At 37.5% G+C, this 23,198-nt stretch overlaps 2 protein-coding genes across 3 annotated transcripts; both read right to left on the bottom strand.

The window, feature by feature from the left end:
- Window positions 1–1,395: 1,395 nt before the first annotated feature.
- LOC103455646 (myosin-15-like) lies at window positions 1,396–15,803 on the bottom strand. The gene is made up of 21 exons (XM_008395226.4): window positions 15,556–15,803; window positions 14,223–14,439; window positions 13,129–13,202; window positions 12,211–12,325; window positions 12,063–12,097; window positions 11,797–11,919; window positions 11,089–11,260; window positions 10,882–10,986; window positions 10,169–10,314; window positions 9,910–10,072; window positions 9,535–9,593; window positions 8,854–9,010; window positions 8,429–8,578; window positions 8,188–8,324; window positions 7,691–7,837; window positions 7,493–7,594; window positions 7,022–7,079; window positions 6,832–6,924; window positions 2,097–2,218; window positions 1,816–1,915; window positions 1,396–1,675 (listed from the first exon to the last, which is right to left on the bottom strand). Exons 7-20 carry the CDS (start codon window positions 11,206–11,208, stop codon window positions 1,870–1,872), a joined length of 1,605 nt encoding a protein of 534 aa, XP_008393448.2. The 5' UTR covers window positions 11,209–11,260; window positions 11,797–11,919; window positions 12,063–12,097; window positions 12,211–12,325; window positions 13,129–13,202; window positions 14,223–14,439; window positions 15,556–15,803; the 3' UTR covers window positions 1,396–1,675; window positions 1,816–1,869.
- A 3,245-nt stretch (window positions 15,804–19,048) lies between these two features.
- Window positions 19,049–22,829, bottom strand: LOC103434416 (microtubule-associated protein 70-5). 2 transcript variants are annotated; one of them, XM_008372760.3, is made up of 11 exons: window positions 22,449–22,829; window positions 21,828–21,913; window positions 21,640–21,705; window positions 21,358–21,528; window positions 21,099–21,269; window positions 20,860–21,015; window positions 20,586–20,732; window positions 20,430–20,501; window positions 19,737–20,330; window positions 19,476–19,642; window positions 19,049–19,373 (listed from the first exon to the last, which is right to left on the bottom strand). In XM_008372760.3, the coding sequence occupies exons 1-11, from the start codon at window positions 22,573–22,575 to the stop codon at window positions 19,355–19,357; spliced, it is 1,776 nt and encodes a 591-aa protein (XP_008370982.2). In that variant the 5' UTR covers window positions 22,576–22,829; the 3' UTR covers window positions 19,049–19,354. The 2 variants fall into 2 exon arrangements, with proteins under 2 accessions (XP_008370982.2, XP_028954767.1); XM_029098934.2 differs by having other exon boundaries at window positions 19,491–19,642.
- Window positions 22,830–23,198: the final 369 nt, after the last annotated feature.

Raw genomic sequence — 23,198 nt, 5'->3', positions numbered from 1 at the left:
GGTATGATTGTTTTCTAAGTAATGCTCATTCCTATTAAGTTGTTATTTTCTGTATCTTTCAGGCAATTGAACTTAATTCTATCTAAGTTGGTGCATAGAGATGAGGATGTCAAGTCAAAATCTAGCAGCAATGTTGAAAAGCCTTTGCATTTCGTCTCTTATGCTGCAGCCATAGGCGCTGCAGCAGCTGTCGTGGCAATGACAGCTGGCCTTGCAGACCCTGCCGGCGCAGACCCTAATGATGAAGGTGTGCTAATAGATGAAGCTGATGGTGATGATTTGGAAGGGGACACCGATGATGAAATGGAAGAAGATGAAAACGATAATGGTGATGATTGCAATGGGGGAGGAGTAGGACTACCTGTTGAAATTGTTGGTTATGGTATGCACGAGTTTCACTCATATTGATCTTGAACAAGTCCCAAATGCTGCTACGCTAGATCAATGAGTGCAAGATGAGTTGGTTCGTTACCCACTTCCCAATCATATCCACCCGCCTGAGCACTATAACATTATCTATGTTGTGCAATAGGGTCTGCATTAAATCGTTATGACATTAGAAGAAATGGATGATCAAGTTGTTTGGTTTCTAGTCCCTATATTCCTCCGTGGTTTAGGAATATAAATCAGATGGGTAGATGTCATCACATATCATGGTCCATATCGCTAGATTATAAACCAATTAGACATTACACGATGTGAAGATGCAAACGACCTGCTGCTCGACCTACAAGTTGTTCTGGAACAATAGTTCAATATAATGGAGGTGGAGTTTCATTCAACTTAGCATAATCGATTTATCGCTTCATCCAAATGACGAAAGAAATCTTGACGATGGTGAAGGCGTGATAATTGATAATTTACCGACGATAATGAAGGCGTGATAATTGATGATGATAATTTGGAAGGAGATGTCGATGGTGAAATGGAGGAAGATGCAATAATGTAGCTGATGATGACAATGGAAGAGAAGTAGGCATACCCTTTCAACTAGTTGGTTACGGTCTGAATGGTTTTGTCACTTATATTGATGTTAAGCAAATCATCAATAATGTTGCACTAGATTAATAAGCACGAGATGAGTTGATGTACCACTTGCTTACCAACAATATCCACCTTACCGATTAGTATAACACTATATATGTTGTGCAACAAAGTTTGGATGAGAAAATTGATATGACCTTGGAAGAATTGCAGGATGAAACTTGTTGGTTTGTAGAGTCAATTTTCATCATATAAAATAAGAGTTACATTTTACGTAGAGGCTTGTTACTAGAGATGTTAGGGTTTGACATCCTCCTAAAGTGAGGGTGAAATATCCTTTTTATAAAAACAAGGTTTCCTTCCCCTTTTATAGATATCACTAGAAATTACGCCCGCGCTGGGAACCAGCTGTTTCAAGCGTAATCGGATGAATAAAACACATTTAAGTTGAATAAATTCAACACAATTATGAACAAATCGTTCAAAATTAAAACCCTAAACCTCCACATAACCCAATACACAACCAAGGAGTCTACACAGATTCAAGTTTCCATATTCACAGATAACTATATTTCCATCACTTTCTCAACAACCGAACAAAAAATAACTGAAAAAGTGGAAAATGCTACCTTCCTCAGAATAAGGTCCAGAGGCTGCCTCAGATTTTGAGTCACATAACTAAGGTTGATTACTGCTAAATGCAAAGAAGAGAAAATACATGTTATTACCTATACAAAAAGCACAATAACCAACAGGGTTTCACTCTAATATGTTATTAATTATATTACAACAAAATAAACTGAAGCAAACAAATCTGAAAACAGGGCTAACCATTGAATTCTCAGGGTTTGAGCTTCTTGGTTTCTGGTTTACATGATGATCTGCTTACTTTGTCACATTCAACTCTCGAGCATTTTCAGATAAAAAAAATCTTCACAAAAAAAGTATCTAATTTCACAAAATATATGAAACCTAAATCAAATTTCTTGATAAAACTAAGAATAACTCCACAAATTACTAACTTGTAAAAAAAATTCAAAATCCCAGATTAAATTTCAACTTTAAAAACCCCAATTCGGACAATATATCCACAATACCTCCAAGACGCTCACCTTAACAGAATGAACAAAAACTTCCCATCCCTAAATGTCAACCTCAACGTTTCAGACTCACTAAATTCTAGTGTTTCTTCAGCTTTTCTAGCAATGTGGTAGTTTCTGTGTGCGTGTGTGAGCTGAGAGAGAGAGAGAGAGAGAGAGAGAGAGTTGTGAGTATTTATATCAAAGGGCATGTAAGAAAACATTTGGATTTGATCAACTACAAAAAAGAATAACCAACTGCATTATAATAACATCATTGTCTCACTAAAATAAACTCGCCAAAAATAGTATCTGTGGTTAAAGGGATGCACAAAGCACACACCCTTGAAACTCAATCCCTATTATTGCATTCATATATCCTATGCATATATTACAATGAAACATCAATATTAATCGCTAAAAAAAAGTATCATGCATATTTAAGCTCAATCCTTTTTGTAAATTTAGTGCAAAGAGATGCTTGCAATAAATAGGAAAGCAAATCTTTTTGTGCACATTGCAGCTATCTCAGCTAATTCCTAATCCAACAGTACATATTTTCTCTAACAACAAATCTTTTCCCTTTCCACCACTTTTCACTTGTGTCATTATCTCAGTAGAGAGGGTGATGGCAAACAAATGACAAAATAAAAAGTTAAAAAAAAAAAATCCCAACTACCAGATTCAGTCAAATGCATACAACAACAACAACAACAAAACCTTTTCCCACAAAATGGGGTCGGCTATATGAATCCTAAAACGCCATTGCGCTCAGTTTTGTGTCATGTCCTCCGTTAGATCCAAGTACTCTAAGTCTTTTCTTAGGGTCTCTTCCAAAGTTTTCCTAGGTCTTCCTCTACCCTTTCGGCCCTGAACCTCTGTCCCGTAGTCACATCTTCGAACCGGAGCGTCAATAGGCCTTCTTTGCACATGTCCAAACCATCGTAACCAATTTTCTCTCATCTTTCCTTCAATTTCGGCTACTCCTGCTTTACCTCGGATATCCTCATTCCCAATTTTATTCTTTCTCGTGTGCCCACACATCCCACGAAGCATCCTCATCTCCGCTACACCCATTTTGTGTACGTGTTGATACTTCACCGCCCAACATTCTGTGCCATACAGCATCGCTGGCCTTATTGTCGTCCTATAAAATTTTCCCTTGAGCTTCAGTGACCTACGACGGTCACAGAACACGCTGGATGCACTCTTCCACTTCATTCATTCAGCTTGTATTCTATGATTAAGATCTCCATCTAATTCTCCGTTCTTTTGCAAGATAGATCCTAGGTAGCGAAAACGATCGCTTTTTGTGATATTCGCTAGATTGCTCTGGTCATTAGCGTGGATAAGTATATAAATGGATAGAGACAGGAAAGCAAACACAAGATGTACGTGGTTTACCCAGATTGGCTACGTCCACGGAATAAAGGAGTTCTCATTAATTGTGAATGGTTTACACAAGTACATAGGTTCAAGCTCTCCTTTAGTGAGTACAAGTGAATGATTTAGTACAAATAACATTAGGAAATATTGTGGGAAAATGATCTCGTAATCACGAAACTTCTAAGTACCGAAGTGTGGTATCATCTTCACTTGCCTTAATAGTCTCATAGGTAAATGTGGCATCTTCTCTGGAAGTACTGTTCCTCCATCCAGGGGTGGTATCTTTAACTGGTGGAGATGCACAAGGTAATGTATCAATTTCACTTGAAGCTTACTTGTAGTTTCAAGCTTGGTCAAGCGCGATACAAACCATGTAGTAAGAGTCCCCCAAGTCGCCGAGTTAGGGAATCTGCTGAAAGAGGTGACAGACAAGGTAAGCAATCAGAGCTCCAAGCAATCAGTCCCAAATCAAAAGTTTGATTTCGAGTTCCGGCTGATTGTTCTCATTCTCCCTATCTTGCAGGCAGCATGAAGGATAAAGAGAAGAAAGACGAGAAGAGATGATATAAGATACTTTTGCTTTTGAAGAAGTAACTTTCCACAGACTTATTCTTGAACTGGGCTGAAGGGTTTTCTAGTTTCCTCCAAAGTATAAGGCCGACTGAAAAATTTGAGGGTCAAAACAAGTCCATCAAATCTAGAGTACATTCGACCCTGCTGATATGGGATACTTTTGCTTTTGACAGAGTAGTGGATGTATCAGCACGTGTGCTGTTACGCTTGTCTCCACATGCTTCCTTGTATCCTTCTCACTTGCCCTATCTGTTCCTCAGGCAAATGCGGTATCTTCCCTGGAAGAGCATAAGATGTTGAAAATGAGTACTCGATAGCAATGCCAGGTAAGTAATCAGGTAAGAGGTTCCAGGCAGTTAGTTCCTGACTGGAAGCTTAATTCCAAGTGCTGACTGATTGCTCTCTTTCTCCTTGTTTTGCAGGTAAGAACAAGGCCAAAGGAAAAGACAGGGAAAAAGCATGATATAGGATACTTTTGCTTTTAACCCTGATGATATGAGATATTCTTGCTCTGGTATAGCTTGTTTGCAGAGGTATTATCGGGAGGAAAGAAAGCTGAATATTTCGAAAGGCTTCGTTGGGAGTGCCCTCTCAGATACGAGGAAGGGTTGAGCATTTTTGCAGGTCTGCCTGTCCGTTGGGGATGGAGGTCGACATATATAGGAGTCTCCCTAACAACAAGTAGTAATGCTATTCCTTTACCCTGCTTAGTCATAGCACGGTAATGGGAGCTGCCAGCTTCACATGTTTTAACTCTGTCAGAGAACTTGGAAAAAGTGGTCTGTGGTATCTGGAAAGTTGATGTTGCGTGTGAAGATTACAGACAAGCTTTATCCAAGGAGATCTGGCTCTCGAAGTTGGGAAAGTGGTGCCTCTTCGGTTTTCGAACAAGCAATTTTGTCGGGGATCTGACTCGAGATTCGAAGAACGATGCCTCTTCAATTTTTGAGAAAGCAATCCTGCTGGGGGTCTGACTCTCGAGATTCGGAGAACGATGCCTCTTAAATTTTTGAGAAAGCAATCCTGCTGAGGGTCTGGCTCTCGAGATTCGGAGAGCGGTGTCTCTTTGATTTTTGAGAAAGTAATCATGTTGGGAGTCTGGCTCTCGAGATTCAAAGGGCGGTGCCTCTTCAATTTTGGAGCAAGCAATCTTGTTGGGAGTGTTTTCTCGAATGTGAGTAAAGGTTGAGCATGTTTGCTAGTCTACCTTGCCACGGAGCACAGAGGTTGACACACAAGGACTTTCCAATTATCCAGCAGTGGTACTGTTCCTTTACCCTTGTGGGTAATAATATGGTAGCTAGACCTTCAAAATTTATGTGTCTAAACTTTGTTAGTGCTGTTTGTTTACTATTCTTCTACCCTTCTTGGTCAGAGCGATGTAGTAGGAGCTGCAAACTTCACGTGTCTCAACTTTGTCAGAGAACTTTGGCAAAGTTATCTGTGGTACCCATGAGCTAATGTTGCATGTGGGAAGTGAGTGATTGAACAGTAAGATTCATGTGTTTTCTACTTCACCAGAAATCTTCGACAGAATGCCCATAATTTCCGCAAAGTTGAGTGTGCATGTGACAGGTGCTGACAGGGCTGAAAAAGTAGGTGCCTCTTCGATTTCTGAGATCGACCCTCGTGGTCTCTGAGCAGCCCAGCTTTTGAGAAAGTAAGCGCCTCTTCGATTTCTGAGATCGGCATTCGTGGTCTTTGAACAGCCCAGCTTTTGAGAAAGCAAATCGATTTTTGAGATCGACCCTCGTGGCCTCTGAGCAGCCCAGCTTTTGATAAAGCAAACGCCTCTTTGATTTCTGAAGCTCCATCGGATTTTTATAGAGGCTGGCATTAAGTTCCAAAGCACACTTGAATCTCCACCAGTAGAAGCTCCATTCTTGCACTTCTAAGATATTGATTTGTCCGACCTCTTCTCTCTTCAACACCTTTGAAAATGTCTGGCCCCTCCGACCGTCGTTTTGACTTGAACCTTGTTGAAGAGGCAGCCACGCCTTCTCCAGACAACATATGGCGCCCATCTTTCGTCTCCCCTACTGGTCCACTTACCGTTGGGGATTCCGTGATGAAGAATGATATAACCGGTGCGGTGGTGGCCAGGAACCTTCTCACTCCCAAAGATAACAGACTACTTTCCAAACGGTCTGATGAGTTGGCTGTTAAGGATTCTCTGGCTCTCAGTGTTCAGTGTGCAGGTTCTGTGTTTAATATGGCACAACGCCTATTTGCTCGAACTCGCCAAATTGAATCATTAGCGGCTGAAGTGATGAGTCTCAAACAGGAGATTAGAGGGCTCAAGCATAAGAATAAACAATTGCACCAGCTCGCACATGACTATGCTACAAACATAAAGATGAAGCTTGACCAGATGAAGGAATCTGATAGTCAAGTTTTACTTGATCATCAGAGGTTTGTGGGTTTGTTCCAAAAGTATTTATTGCCTTCGTCTTCTGGGGCTGTACCGCGTAATGAAGCTCCAAATGATCAACCTCTGATACCTCCTTCTTCTAGGGTTTTGTCCAGTACTGAGGCTCCGAATGATCCCCCTCCGATGCCTTCTCTTTCTGGGGCTCTACCGACTGCTAAAACTTCTCCTAAGCAACCTTTGTGAAGGCTCCCTCTTGTTTGTTTATTTTGACTTATGTATATGTAAGTCAACTCCTTGCATACATGCTACTATGAAATCAATCCAGGATACTAATTATCCTTTTAAAATCATATAATAAAAGGGAGGGGAGAAGAAGATGGCTTTGCAGCATTTCATAAATATTTGTCAACCAAAAAAAGGAGACAGAATGGGCAAAACCTTCTCAATCAAATCCAGAACATCTTGGTTGTCAATGTAGCTCCAATCAATTTCCTCTTTGCTATACTCCTCCTGCTCCATCTTGAACACATGCTGGAACAAGTGGGAACGAAGTTAGAATACAATAATTATTAATAACATAAAATGATAAGAGTATGTTAATTTCATAAAACATTAATGCACCGCACACCTCATTAAAGTGTTGCTGTAGCTTCTCATTTGCAAAGTTAATGCAAAATTGCTCAAAACTGTGGAAAAGGAAAACCTAAATTAACCAAAGGAATAATGTACAATCGCAAGGATACTCTTATAATAATAGACTAGAGTTTGACTTTTGACAAGACAGAAATAAAACAATAATAATAAGGATGATATAGGTTGAAAGAGTAAAACTTGAGTAGAGAGAGACTATGACTATCACCAACTAACAGATCAGCTGGGATGTCAAAAGTCCAATCACCTTATGAATTACAGTGACAAACAAGAAGCAGAAACACACATGACACTAACTCATTTACAATACACATATATACCCTCTGGACAAGTCAAAGCGACATGACCACTTACTATACAAAATTTCAATGGCACTTAGATAGTATTCCAAATCCAAATTTAAGACTCGTATATTTAAAATTGAAATAGATATGGGTAAAGATCTCACCTATTGTCCTTAAAGCATTCAAAACCATAAATGTCCAAGACTCCTATTTGCATTTGGGAAGTCGAGTCTTGGCCAACAGATGTATTAATCTTATCAACAAGCCTGTGAAAATATCCAAACCCAAATAAGGTAAAGAAGAATCTTCCCAGACGAGTTAAGAAAATGAAGTTCCTGTGGGGAATGTTGATGAAACCATACCAGTCAAACAACCGAGAATAAACAGTCTTTGCCAATGCATCTCTACTAGAAATAGCACCACTACAGTCGAGAGCTTTAACAATAATTCCTTCACGAGTTTGGATTGTACGAGTAGACAGTGTTGCTAATAAGAGGTCCACATCACACCTGATTTATTAAGCAACTCTAAATTAAATTATCGAATGCAAGTTGTATATATGAGATAGTTTGGGCAGGAACTTTCTTTAGCATGTTCCTATCACAAAATGCAATAGAGTGATTAAGTTACAGGCAACATTCTAGAGATGTATCTCCTGACTCATAATATGCACGGATTGCATTATATAGTCCATGAAGATACTCCCTCAGTAAATTACAAAAAAAAAAACAAAAAATCTCGGAATTGAATGTTCACTCATAAAATATTAAAGAAACCGACAGGATATTAAACCATTCAGTTTGTTCAAAGTTAGTAAGGGAAAGTAAAAATTCAAGTTCAAGCTATATAAATCACCTACATGAAAAGTTTAGCAGCCATCTGCATATGAAAGTTCGATTTCTGATCCTTTAGAACTGAAGAGTCGTGCTCTTTCCCAGGAGAAAATTCAATGTTCCCCAAATGCAGAATTGCAGCCAAGGTGCGGAATATTGCTTCCTAAAAAGGTAGAAAAATGAATCTCAGAAACACCCAAGAGCGGAAGTGAAGGGAAAAAAAAGTATTCATCTTAAAGCGCCATCCACTTGGATTAAGTTTTAAACCTGATCTTCACGGCTGATACCAACAATATCCATTGCTGTTCTTGTCTTCGTATACTCTTCTGCACTGCTCACTCCATCAAGTTCATAAGTCTTGCTTTGATTCAGGTAATGGAAGTGGCTTGGGTGGTCTAACTTGTACTTCTCTGCATCCTATACGTATGGAGAATCCAGAGAACAATATCCATGAGCTTCAATAGAGTACACGACTGATGGTCATATGTGAACCATGATGATACATAGAAATGGGTGTAAAAAACACATGTATACACATACACAACTTGAAACATCCTGGGATGCATAAGGAAAACTTGACGCATGTATACACACAAACACTCAATGATAAACAGCTAATTGACTATAGATGCTCAGATATTTACAATGGTAACTGTGTGATAAATCCATCCAATCACAGACACAAAGAGTACCTTTCCAGATGCGCACAACTGGTAAAAACAGTGGTAATTCCTTTCAGGATCTGTAATCTGAACAACACGGGATCTTTCCAGTAGATAAGTTCTAATTGCAGCTCCAGATATTCTACCACTTGCATCAAACTGGATCTCAACAAACTTGCCAAAACGACTGCCTCAAAGAAGAATGACAATTGAAGGAAAATCATTTTCACTTCAAAAACTAAAATGAAAATAAGCATGACATTTACCAAATTGCCAGAAAAACTAAAATCATTATTAGTAGTTAATGATATACTACTAAACTGATTAGCAATTACAATAATAAATATCCCAATTATTGTTGGATACAGTAAACAACAAGTTCATTAATGAATAATGTTATCTATTAAAAAGGGCAGAAACAGTTCAGTAATTATATTCTATATCCTCCCCTACATCCTCCAATTATAATTACCTTCAAGGTATTTACTTTATACTAAGTAAAAGCCAAGACCTAGTTCTTTTCATTAATCCATACTCTTCCTGCATTGCCCTCACTCTCTGATCTCAATTTTCAACTAACCAGCATAACTTTTACCCCATTCTTTTATCATCAAGAAAGCATACATGTGCCTCAACCGAAAGTGTGAGAATTTCAAATTTTTACATACCAAATTAGTGATATTTCAGGAGAAGAATAAACATATAGCACACCTTGAATTGTCATTTCTAACAGTCCTGGCATTACCAAATGCCTCCAAAAGGGGATTCGACTGAACCATGCACCAAAAAGAATCAGTGACACATTAAAGGCAACAAGACAATAAAATTTAAAAACAATTTCTAACAAAAATATAAAAAACTAAATTGACCAATTTTCTCAGTAAAAATGAAGAAGATCAATTCTTTTTCTCAAGTGTTGGACCATGACGAAGACCAAACTGGTCAAAAAAAAATTATTTAACTCAACCATAACTTCTCCGCTGCCAAAATTTAGTGGCAAAATGAAAAACCCTTATCTATAACAGTGTGAATTTATTTCTACTCTTATTCAGAGTTGATATTTGTTTGAATGGAGGTTGATCTTACTTCAAGAACTTGTTGTTCAACAGTTCTCTCATCACCAGCACCAGCAGCTTGGCCTCCTACATAAGTAAGATACTGCATAATCAGTTTCGTCGTTTCAGTCTTCCCAGCTCCACTTTCACCACTGACCAGTATTGATTGGCTTTGTCCATCATTCACCATTGCTCTGGATTACAAAATCCAGAAAAGCTAACTTGAGTCATTCAATGGAATAGCAAAGTACAAAAAAGGTCAAGACTCAATTATCATAAAATTGGCATACCTATAAGACGCATCAGCCACGGCAAAAACATGGAGGCTTAGCTCACCAAATGGAGCTCCCTTATACTGCTCCATCATATGGACATTGTATAGATGGGGAAGCTTTGTGAATGGGTTAACCGCAATCAAAATGCTCCCTGTATATGTCTACCAACGACAAAAGAAAACAATCACTTCAATTCCGAAAGTAGGTCGCGTAAACCAATTTTAATAATATGAAAATATAAAAGGAAAAATTTTTAGTATACCACATTTTCTACGCTGGTTTATGATATTATCAATTTATCATTATCTCATCTAGAAATGATGGCGTCAAACATGACAAGTGAAATACCAATTCCATTATAACACTCAATATGATCACTTTCCTATACATTTAACAGCAGTCAATTTAAGTCCTCCCAACTCTCCGGTTGAAATCAAGGATATTTTGGGGTTATACTTAACATTTCTAGAATAGGTCAATTCACGTCAACTCGTCTGCTAGTAAGCCTCATCCAGGGCTAACGGAGAACCAGTAGCACGCCAAGTGTAAGCCATCAATGAGACAATCAATAGCCAATTTGAAAATTTTCGCAAGCATTTAAGCCGATCCACGGTTTAACAAATCATCATCAATCCTAGATGACATAGCACAATGTGGCACATAAAAGCCCCTTCACAAACTAGCCGTATCACTCCAATTATACAAATTGCACACAAAAATCGACTCACATATATATCATTGAGAGCGTATCCCCTCTGAAGGTTATACACCACTCCGCCATGCTCGTCCTCATCCGCATCCCTCAGAAACAGCTTCTCCGGCAAAGCCAAAACCTACACTCCCAAAACCCCCACAATCAACACAAAAATACCCAAATTTCATACACACTAATCAGTAATTACACACAAAAACCGAGGGCAAACGTTTCACTTCACCTTCTTTCCCGAAGCGGTGACGACCTGGAGCTGCTTCCCCTTCCAGTCGGCGACTTCAGCCGGGACCCAGGCCAAATCCCGGTCCTCGACCCAGACCTTGGAGCCCCGGCGGAGGCTCATCTCGGAGGACCCCCGGCGGGAAATTTCAGTTGCTGACAGAGAACCAGAAACCCTAGAATTCGGTTGGAGAAGACGACAAGCGGCGGAAGAGCGGAAATCGTGAGAGGTTTAGAAAGAAACAGAGAAGGACAAAGTAGAGAGAGAGAGTTTTGGGTGAAAATTTTGGGTTCCCGCCCTAACAGGTATAGAGTAGGAGTCCGAAATGGCGGATTTGTGAGGACCACTATGCTAATAAATTCTACAATGCAATTTCAAGATCTAATTTCCTTCCCGCCCTAATTAGGTGCTGCATCAATGGTGATTTGTGAAGACCACTATGCTAATAAATTCTACAATGCAATTTCAAGATCTAATTGCAACAACTCGAAACCCTAGCAAAACGATCAAACGAATCAAGAAAGAGACCTCAAGAGCGGGGATCATTTTTCTTTGAATATGAATCCGCATCATGTACCCAACTACGATATAAATCCTCATAAATCCATTTCTGGAAAGTACTAAAATATCCAAAACAAATATGTGTGTGTGTTGTATCAGCATGAATATGAGGCATTGAATGGTAAATTGGATGAGCAAGTCTAAACATACCAGTGATGGCGAGTGGTGAGGATGAGCTTGATACCGACACCATGTTCTTGGGCTGCTTTCAGAACCTTCTCATATTCAATTGGATCCACAACCGTTGCTTTTTTGGTACTCTCGCCAATAATTCTAATCACCAATAACATAGTTAAATTTTCTCTGAGTCGTATAGCAACTCATAGGGTAATAGCAAATGAACATTGATACAAAACTTGAATTAGACAGGTATAATATTATTCTCCTTAAAAGAATAACTATTTGTAAGATCATACCTTTGACTTTGGTTGGGAGTGTGGTCTCTCTGTCACTTTTGTATTGGATTTTGCGGGCAATTTATGTGAAAAGTGAAATATATTGCTTAAAGCGATTACATATATGGCTATTAAAAAAATTGCAATCAAAGCATGGATTAATAATTACCTCAACAGCTAATGGAACCAAAGCCAAAACCCAGAGCTTCGAAAGGCAGAAAAGATCAAAGAAACAGGAATAGTCCTTCTTCCTTCCCCACTGCTGCTGCTGCCACTTTCTCTCTCTAAAAACCAATTGGGAATTGTTTAGTGAGAGACATAGAGGAGAGAGTGATGAGGATTGAACGAAAGAAGTACAAAAAAACCTAAAAGAACATAGACAAAATTAAAGTTAATTACTTACAAATTCTAAATTCTAAACCCACAAAACCCAAAATAAAGACAAAATTCAGAATTCATAACAAAAGAAAACCCAAATTAAACACAAAATTAAGGTGCCTTCGGAGGCATAAGCTTAAGAACGCAAGAAATTGGAACTTTCCAAAAGCGCAGACAGAGAGAGAAAATAAAAATGGGGGTATATTTTGGAACTCACAATAGGAGTTTTGAAGAAGGCACAGAAAGAAGATCTGCGACGCAGATTTAATCATGATGGAACAGGGTTGTACAATTACTGTGAAAATCAAAACTCAATTAACAAAAAATATATGATAGAACTTGAGCATTTCCTAGTGAGAAAACCACCAAAAGAAAAAGAAGATATTAACTTCCATAAACACATTCCTCTTATGAACTCGAAAAACGATATTCAATTGTAAGTATAGTCTTGTATGATAGTTTCCTAAGGTCTCTTAATCTCAAAACAACATCTCTGCTGTAAATAATGGTCAAGCCTGTAGCCCAAAATTAGTAGTAGGATTCTAGGCATGAATCCATCAACTATCGAACTACCCGATCTACCAAGAACAAATCACACTTTTTTCAATGGTGACGATGAATTTTCAGAAGTTACAGAAGATTTTTTATCAATTGAAAAGACAATGGTCATATAAACATCAAAATCCAACAGAAACACAAAGCAACGTACCAGTTCTCTATCTTATATGCTGTTTTCAGGTGGATCTTCCTAACTCATCCCAGAAAACCGTGCATATAGTTCACCTGCAAGCATCATCCCACAACCAGAGTTCATGAAAATTCTAAAGAAAATAAATCCGTTAGCAATTTAGAGAAATTGGAGGACCAAATCATATTAAATTTGAGTTAAATGAGCAAAGGTACACCGATTAAATAAGATACTAAACACATTTTGAATCTATGAAATAGAAGAAGAATTAAATAAGGACCAAATCCTTTTCCTCTCCCTTCTTTCTCTGTTTCAATTGCTTTCAAATGACAGACAAATACAACCACCATACATATAATCACATTTTCGGTTCCCCCAAGAACTAAAGCTGAAAAACAAAGTAGACTTCCAAAATCAAAATAATTTATTTTACCATGCTCAACGTGCTGGAAACCCAAAAGAAAAAAAAAAACAGAAATGAAAGCAAAGGGAATAACTTCAATCACAAATGGACTTAAAGCACTCAATTCAGTGAATTCATTATTCTTCTATCCTTTTTTCCCTCAATTTTCTTGGAAACCAAACAGAAAATTAGAATTGAGTTAAACGTTATTCAAAATGGAGAAAAGTGCCAATTCCCTATCACTCAATTTCTAATATCAAACAAACAAAATTAATCCAAACTCAAAACAACATTAAACATAAATATTCAAACTTTACTACCTTTTAGCTCTCTAATTTACTCTCAATATACACGAACAAAGTTGAGGATTCACTTTATGATAGCCATCCAACCGAAATCACACAAAATCAACAAATCATTGACAAAAACACTCATGGAGTTCTAATTAAATATGTAATTGTTGGATCATTTGCTTCTGTATGTGGAATGAATTCCTTTTATTCTCTTTTGAGATATATATAAAGTTTCAACATATCCAATTCCAATTAGCACATATCCAAATTCCAATTCAATAAACCACACATTCAAATCAATTCAAACTAAATACCTAATATTCAATCACATACCCAATTTAAACTATATGGCTAACATTCAGTTACATGTCCAATCTTTAAGCACATTTGGCATAAAAACCCAAAGAAACAGAAAGTACCTCAAGACATTCAAGGGTCGGAAAAGTGGTTGATTTGGACGGTTGGAAAAGTGGGTGTGTGTGTGCGTGTTGAGTAGAACTGCTTTTGTGCTTTATGGCTGGTGGATATAGTAGATGAAACAGAGAAATAAAGGGAGGAAACATTGTATTACCTATTCAAGCAAGGGAGGAAACACTTTGCAGCAACTTTAAAAACATGCTTGTTCAAAGACATAAGCTATAATCAAAACCAAACAGAAAAATTCAATCTATTTCTAACAACAACAACCATAATTTCCTACCAAAAATAACATATCTCAACAGATTTGTTAGGAAACGATTCACAGCTATGCTCAATTCATTCAAATGTAGGAAAAAATGGGGGCACTTAAGCCACTAATTGTAACAGCAGAAAGAAAATTGAGCTACTAATTTGAAATGGCATGTTTGATACAATGAATAAGTAGAAAAACAATAGGATTTTTAGCTGCCTCATATAATCTTTTATGCAAAGCCTTAAAATGTTATGCTCAATTCAGTCAAAAGTTGGAAAAAATGGGGTTTTTGCGATGAAATTGTCATGTTTTGATTCAATAGTTTAGACCACATGGACAAAATTGAAATTGCATGCTTCATTCATTCAAAAGTAGGAAAAAAGTCAAATTTTTTGTTGGTTTACATAAATATTTTATAGGAGGTGGTAAAACGACATGCTTAATTCATTTAAAAGTAGGGAAATGGGATTTTTTTCAGTGAAATTGTCATGTTTTGGTTAAATGTTTTAGGCAAAATGGACAAAGAAGAAAGAAAACATACCATTTGGTTAAAAGTATTTTTTTTCCTTTTGATTTTGGCCAAAACAAACGGTTCTGTCTAAACAAAGTGTTAATGATCTTCTTCCCCCTGGTTTGGTACTTTGCAAAATAGCACAATGGTGCAACACCACTGCTCAAGCGCGATTTCCGAATGGGTAATGCACAGCAGACTAAAATTACAAAGAAATTTTAACCTAACATCAAATTTACCCAAACTCCAATCATTCCTCTGATTTGTTCCAAAAAATTACAAACACACTCTAATATAACGGGTTCCCAGACGTACAAAAAAAACGATGACAAAAAGTCACCCCAAAATTAAGCTACCAATCTCTCAAGTACGTACTTGATAAAAGTGAAGCATATACATATGTAAAATATGAATGAAATATGCAACAATTGTATAAAAACATGCATAAATGATAAACCAATCTTACAAACATGTTAAATAAACAGAAGGTATATAATAATAAAGAAGAAGAAGGAGAACGAAGTACTAAAAATAGCAAGGAAATTGTTTTTGGCGGAAGGAGATTTACCCAAAAAATAAGAGGACCGCCAGAGACACTGCCAAATTTGCGACTGATCAACGAAGGAACCAAAATGAAAAATATCCTCTCAACGAGGAAAACCTAGCACAGGATCAGAACCAACCCAAAACAAAATGGTTACAATTTCATCCAAATCAAGCAAAACGCAAAAGAAAAACCAAACACAGCACATACCACTGTCGGTCGCAACCCCAGAAATTGTGTGAAGCAATTTTACCACAGAGGACAAAACACCCAAACCCTAGGACAAAACACCCAAAACCCTAGGTTTATACAAATGGAAAACCTATTTCGGCAGAGAAGCTATAAACACTGAAAGACCAACACAACAGGAAGAAAAAGAGAAATGAAAAGGAAGTGGTATTATCAGACAGTGAAGAAAGCAGCAAAAAATATATGTTTTGCTGTCCCAATTTAGTAATTTAAAATCAAATCTTGCACTCCCAACTAAAAGTTGAAGAACCGAACCATAATCAAACAGAAAAGAAAGCAGGAAAAAACAACAGATTTCTAAGCAAGTTCAAACCATAAACAGTGAAATAAGGGAAAATTCAGTTCAAAAGGGACACTTAACTTTGAAAGAAATTCAAGCTGCCAGCTGGGAGAAATCCTCATCAATGCTTGCAGAGATAGCTTCCAGCTAGAACCAAATCTCTGAAACCAACCCTAGGTTTAGGCGTCCCATCCTGCCTCACCGTTTATCTAAAGCAGAGCTCACCAAGAAAAAAACAAAACCCAAATTTCGAGCAGCCCTACCTATTGCATTGCTCATCCTACCCCTCCCTATCTCCTCCAATTTTTCCTTCTAGAAGTCCTCATCTCTCTGGCATCGCACGACCCACCTCTCGTCTCTCTGCCATCGGACGACTCCTCTCTCTCTTCTCTCTCGCATCGCACCACACCTCCCCTCACTTCTCATTGGCTTCATTGCAGGCTAGGCCTGCCCGTGTCGGCCATCCATCCGAACAACCCAACCACAAACAAAACACACCAACCCAGTCACAGCCCAAACCCGCAAAAGCCCATACAACTAAACCTGAAAAAAAAAAAAAAAAAAAAAAACCCAGGTGAAATTCTTAAAGCAATGGCATTGTTGTAAATAAACTAACACTATTCATTTCTATAGTGCCATTTCCATGCTTTCTTTAGACTAAAGTAATAGGCTAAGTAATGAAGCCCAAATATTGAGACTTAATATATGGTACAATATGAGTTCTCTAAATCTTCAATCAAGATAATTTTTTTATTGGAGACTTCAAAGTGACTAGATGTCATCGAGAGCTAGTCATTGGCATGGGGCTGGTAATGATTAAGGCGTGATAATTGTTGATGATTTGGAAAGAGATGCCGATGATGAAATAGAGGAAAATAAAGCAATAATGTTCGATGATGCTTACCATCAATATCCTCCATCCTAACCAGTATGACATTATATATATGGTGCAACAAGGTTTGGATGTGGAAATTGATATGATGTTGGAAGAATTGCAGTATGAAATTGGTTGGTTTATTTTCTCTGAACTTCTACGTATAATTGTAGCCGACCCCACACTTAACCCTAGATTGGTATATGTCATCCTATTTCATGCACAAAAACCAACGAGTCCTAGGTTATAAACCATTAGGATATTGTGTAGTGTGAAGATGCAAATGAAGGCATGATAATCGATGATGATGACTTTGAAGGAGATGCTTATGGTGAAATAGAGGAAAACAAAGCAATAATGTCGATGATGATGACAATAGGGGACGAGTAGGAGCACCCGTTCCAATAGTTGGTTATGGTCTAATTGATTTTGTCACTCATATTGATGTTGAGTAAATCCCCAATGATGCTACACTAGATGAGCGAGTGTGAGATGAGTTGGTGCGCTTACCAGCAATATTCATCCTCTCGATTAGTATGACATTGGGTGAGGAAATTGATACGAAGTTGGAATAATTGCATAATGAAATTGGTTGGTTTCTTGTCTTTGAACTTCTACGTAGAACTGTAGTTGAACCCACACTTATCCCTAGATTGGTAGGCGTCATCCTATTTCATGCACCAATGGGCCCTAAGTTATAAACCATTGGGAAATTACGTAGTGTGAAGATGCAGATGACTTGTTGATCAAATTGGGAGCAGTTATGGAACAAGAGTTTAACAATATCTTGGAGGGGGCATATCATTCAACCTACATCATCTGTTTACCGCTTTATATGAAGATAAGTCTTGTAGAAGTTAGTGAAATCGAACCTTGGCTCATTGTAACCCAAATGATATGGAAAGTCCATGCAATAGTTAAAATGACAATAATAATGACGGATCTCCCCCTAGGCCCAAAGATAGTATTGTTGAATAAGAGTTTAACGTATCTTATAAAGTATCATGCAACATATTCTCTTGTTTTTAATAACATGACTATACCCTAAACCATCGATAACATGACATGTTAAAATTATTATACTACTGATTCAGACAATAAGTTTTACATAAAAAAAAAGGAAAACTAATGAAAATGACTTGAAAACTTTGAGTTTTAACGATAAAGACAAAATAAAGGGTAAAGTGAATAGTACCATAATTGATTTTTTAGCGTAAAAATGTGGTTTTTCATTAAGGTGAACAGTACTCGAAGTTTTTTGTCAAAGTTTCCTAAAAAAAATTTAGTCTCAATGAATAACCTGACTTGAGCAATTTCTGGTCGTTTACTAATGGCCTTAAAGAGAGAATATCCGATTTGAGGTTTATAACTACAAATGTTGATGATGAAATTGAGAAACCAACAAAATACAACGTTTATTATTCTATAGGAGATCTGAAAGACACTAGCATTCGAACAATTACTATTTACTAAGGCAATCATTGTCTTTGCCTAATTACCTGGGCAATTATTACCTTAGTAGCGTGAGAGTGCTCTTATACCAATTGATCAGGATTATGTATCCATCTCATGATACACAAGTTCAAATAAACTTAGAAATATGCAGAGTGTTTTTTTGTCAGGCCACAAACGGAAAGATTACATTAGAAACCTTTACAAGGAATATTACTACTCTAAGGTGAAAGTAACTTAAATGAGAAGTATGCTACTACCATCACGTTTTAATGACACTCGATTTTGATCCCACTTTACTCCTTGAAACTTAAAGTCGTCATTTTGTTCCATAAAACTCGATTTCGATACCACTTTATACTGAAACTCAAAAGTAACCTTAAAATGTTTTATAAAGACAACCTATAAAATGTTTTATAACATAAGTGCCCCGATGGTCGTCTGGTCCATTAATATATATATAACAATAGTACACAATAGATTCATAACGTAAAGGAATTAACTTGGCTCAACAATTCCTCCTCAAGATCATTTTACGTAAAAAAATGTTAATAAAATATAAGATCGTTTAGTCATCTGAATGTATAAAAACATATAGATTGATCATGTTAAAGAATTACGAAACATTTATCTACTCGCTACTGTTGATTGACTAAATAATCTTACTTACAATAAAAAAGGATCTTACTTTAAATTGATTTTTTTTGTAACGATGACATTTACAGAGCAATGTATAATATGAACAGTTCTAATTATAAACATGAAGTTTCATGAATCAATCACAAAGTATATTGAGGAGCAGCCAAGCCTTCTAATGTAAAATGTACTTTCGGATTTTCTTTATGTAGAATTCATCAAGCATAGGTAAACACAATAAACACCAACCTAAAATGAACAAACTCATCACTCCTTTTAGGATCGTAATATTATTTCAAGTAGCTATTTCATTGGTGAATCCCTGCTTTCTTTCAAGATGCTTTTGCTACCCTACAAAAATTTCAAGATGCATTTGTTAATCATCATAATATTAGAAATTCACGATCAAATTAGCTGAAAAGGAGGAAACAAGTATACAATTGAGGCTCTTACAAATTTGTCACGCACCGTTTAGAGGAGTTTATATTTCTGCTCTTTTTGTTATCATCCATATACTTGGCTGCTGCAGTTTCTTTATCTCTAGCCACTGCTTCTCTCTTCATTTTCTTAAACTCTACATCCATGGCTTTTGTCAGCGCATCCACCTTTTTCATCAGCATCTAAGAAAACAGTCGTAACATGCACTCAGTACATGAATGGTGTGAATAGACACAAATTAGGGGGTGCATGGGAGGAATGTGTTGTTAATTTCACCTTTATTTCTTCATCTTTAGCATTCATATCGCTCTCCTTGGCTTCGCAATGCTTCCTTAAGTTTAGGACCTCCTTCTGAAGCCTATCGTAGAGAAACCCGGAGACCATATCTTCACTTTCAGGATCGGTACTTATCTTGTTGTGCGAATCCTCATTGCCACCATATGCAGCTTTAATGTCCGCGGCAGCAGTTTTATCATTGTTGTTTTCAGCATCAGTATTAGTATTTTCCTTCATTTCTGTGTTCTCCTTTTCACCACTATCAACAACTTTACTTCTAGATGCCCATAAGCTTTTCTTCAACATATTTTCTCCAGAACCATATTTTTTTCTAAAGCTGTTCGCTCTTTTTAGCCCTCCAGCTGTTTCGTTGTCTGAATGTGGCTGTTGCTGTGGAGAGCTTCTACTGACGGTGGAACCCCTCGGCTGTGATGTCGATCTCTTTGCTGAACCACCGTTGCTTGTCAGAAATCCTAAGAAGTTACTAGATTTTTCCGGTTTTGGGGAACCACAAAATAAATTAGGAGTACAGGAGAAGCTCGAAACATGCTTTAACCCTTCCTCGAGCGTCTTTAACCTCAACTTCATTTTTTCCTGATGTAACATTAGAATTGAAGAATGAAAGATTCAGGTGGATAAATGGCAAAGCATTTAGATGGAGTAACAAGATGATTGCCAAGATTATATTTTCACCTTGAGTTGTGCTTCTGCCTTCGCTGTTCTGTCCGATATAGCTAGCTTGTCTCTCAACCGTTGCATCTCTGCCTGCATATGCAAAGCAATAATTGTCCTCAAATATTTTATTTTATAGTTTTTGGCATTTTCTTTTCTTTCCTGAACAGGAAATACCTGCATTAGTCTTCTCTCTTCCAGCCACTGTTTCACGGGCATAACTTTGTCATTGTCATCCTTCCACTCATTAGCAATCACAGTTGCTACCCGGTTTGCTGAAACTTTAACTCTTGCTAGCTCTCTCTCCAGAGTTCTCTTCTCCTCCTGTGTAGTTCCATGAGACGATGGTCAGTGCTTTGATTAATTTCCCAAATTCCAAAATTGTCATGGAAGTAAATATGTTTTGTTTATATGTCCCTTCAAATTAATCATATGTACCCATGAAACGTACATGTAATTCTTCCATCTGCCGTTGGTAGTCACGAATAGCATTGGCTGCAGCCCCACCAGCTAAAACGGCCTCCTCAAGTTCCTGAATGGTTTGACTAAGCTTTTCAACCTCTAAAACCTTTTGGCGGTTTGTTTTTTCAAGGATTCTGTTTTCCTCCTGCATATGGTACATTGATTGGATTGAATACTCGTACTTAATTATGTTTGAGAAATGAAATAGGATCTGATGCAAAGTCATGCCTGGCAGATCTCAATCTGTCTCCTCAATTCAAAGTTTTGGTTCTGAACCTCTTCAACTATTAGAGCCCTTTCTAGTGCACTTTGCAATATCCGCTCTGCTTCAAGAAGAGCTGACTCTTTTGTCTTGGTGAGGCGTTCCATCGCCTTCTTATCCTCCTGAAGTGCTGCAATCTGAAAAGGTGAAAAGGGGAGGAAAAATCCTTCCGGTGTGAGCAATCAAATGGGGTTAGTTTAGGGAATAATTCTCCTGAGTTTCTACCTGATTCTTGTACATTTTGATTTCAGCCTCTAGAGGAGCAATGAAAGACTCGAGAGGAAGAGATTCATCGTCCCTTCGATTTGCATGTACCCTTCTAAGAGCTGATTCAGCAGCATATTGTGCAGCCAATGCATCTCTCTTCTCATCTATTAGTTTCTTGATTTCAAGATTCTGCATTTTATCATATTTGGTTTTGGACATGACATAGTAGGGTGATTAGTGACAAAAATTCATCAGACATAAGGATACCCGAAATTCAAAAATCTCAGTAATCAAACACACCTTGTGCTGGAGAAGACTTTCCGTGACTCGGTGTTTTTCGTCCAATTTCTGTACTTCATTTCTGAGCTGGAAAATGTAATAACGAAAAAGAAAAAAGGATTCAGTCGTTTTCTAATGAGTAAGTTCAATGTGTTTGTGCGTTTTCAGTGACTTGACATGTCTGTACATATTTCTTTCACTTTCAGTACCTCTTCTACAGCCTTATCCTTTTGAACTTCGGTAGCTCTGAGAGCCTTGATCTCACCCTGAGCAATCCCCAACTCCCGACTCTTTTCTGCAAGTTCAATTTAACAAACTCGTATTAAATTTGTATTTGAAGACTTTTTTGTCAACTTTTAGTAGAAGGAAAAAGCATATCATATACCAAGAGACTGAATTGGTAACCGTAGAACACTTAACTACTGAACCATCAAATCTTTTGATACTAGTGTCTTTGAGGCTAACAATTGTTCTTTGTATTCATAGTCCTTGTAAGGTATCACATATATAACTAGACCAGTGGATCAACTTTTGAAAACAATGTTCATTCAAGGAATATAAAGAGAAGTTTACGGGACTATATATGTACATAAAGATAAAGAACAAATAGAAAACAATAAGCTCAAGTCATTTTCAGCACCCGGAATTTAGAAGTCATCATATCTTTATTACTAGGTAAATATGGCTTTCTTATAAAACCCTATGCTCCTCCTGTTGAAACTCAACTCAGTAAATTGCATTCAATATCATATATGAAAAACCAGTTCAGTTTACAGAAGAAGCAAAAATAGTCCGGAAAAAGTGCGAAAACGGGAGGAGGAGAGAGGGACCTTTGAGTAGGTTGTGCATCCGATTGAGCTCTAACACAACAGGGTCTGGATGGACAAGGGACAGCTCATCTCCTCCAACTCCTCCAACTCCTCCAACTCCAAGTTGTTCTTCATCATAACCCGCCATTCCGATATCCGATTGGCTTATGTTTTGCTAGGCAGTTTAGCAATAGATAGACAAAGAAAGAAAGAAAGAAAGAGCTGTAATCTCCAAAGCTTAGCTTAATTAGGGATGGATATTATACAATGTGGGGGATTGAATGTGGTTTTTAATGAGTAGATGGTGTGTGAGTTCTAAGGAATTGAGCGTAAAGAGTGGGATGATGAGATATGGACCTCCCTTGCTGGGAACCAAATTTTGGATATTCAAGTTACAATCACAAATCTTAGGCCGGCCAAACCGGCTGTTATTCTTCCCTCCTAATTTTGACAGTAACGGTTACTTTTTAAAAAAACATAATATTAATTTTGAGATTTATCTCTTAATTTTGATTTCCAACCGTTGTGATTTGTGATTGATGGTTACTCTTTGCAGCTGTGAATTCCTCATATGTATAATTATGTTTTAATCCAAGTGTTGCATTTATATTTTCCACCACCTAATCTATGATTATAATTACGTTTGGACCGTTCAAGGATTGGCATACACCATATTGTTAATCAAAGAGTGATTAGTGCATCTGTTGGTGCCATTTGGTGCAACCTTCATCTGTTGAAGCGGTTTTTTATCTTTTATTATGTTGAAAGATC

The sequence above is a fragment of the Malus domestica genome, chromosome 05 (assembly GCF_042453785.1).
Source record: "Malus domestica chromosome 05, GDT2T_hap1".
In the NCBI taxonomy this organism is placed as follows: Eukaryota; Viridiplantae; Streptophyta; class Magnoliopsida; order Rosales; family Rosaceae; genus Malus; species Malus domestica.
Note: the sequence above shows the minus strand (reverse complement) of the source record. Positions and strands in the feature narration are given on the sequence as shown.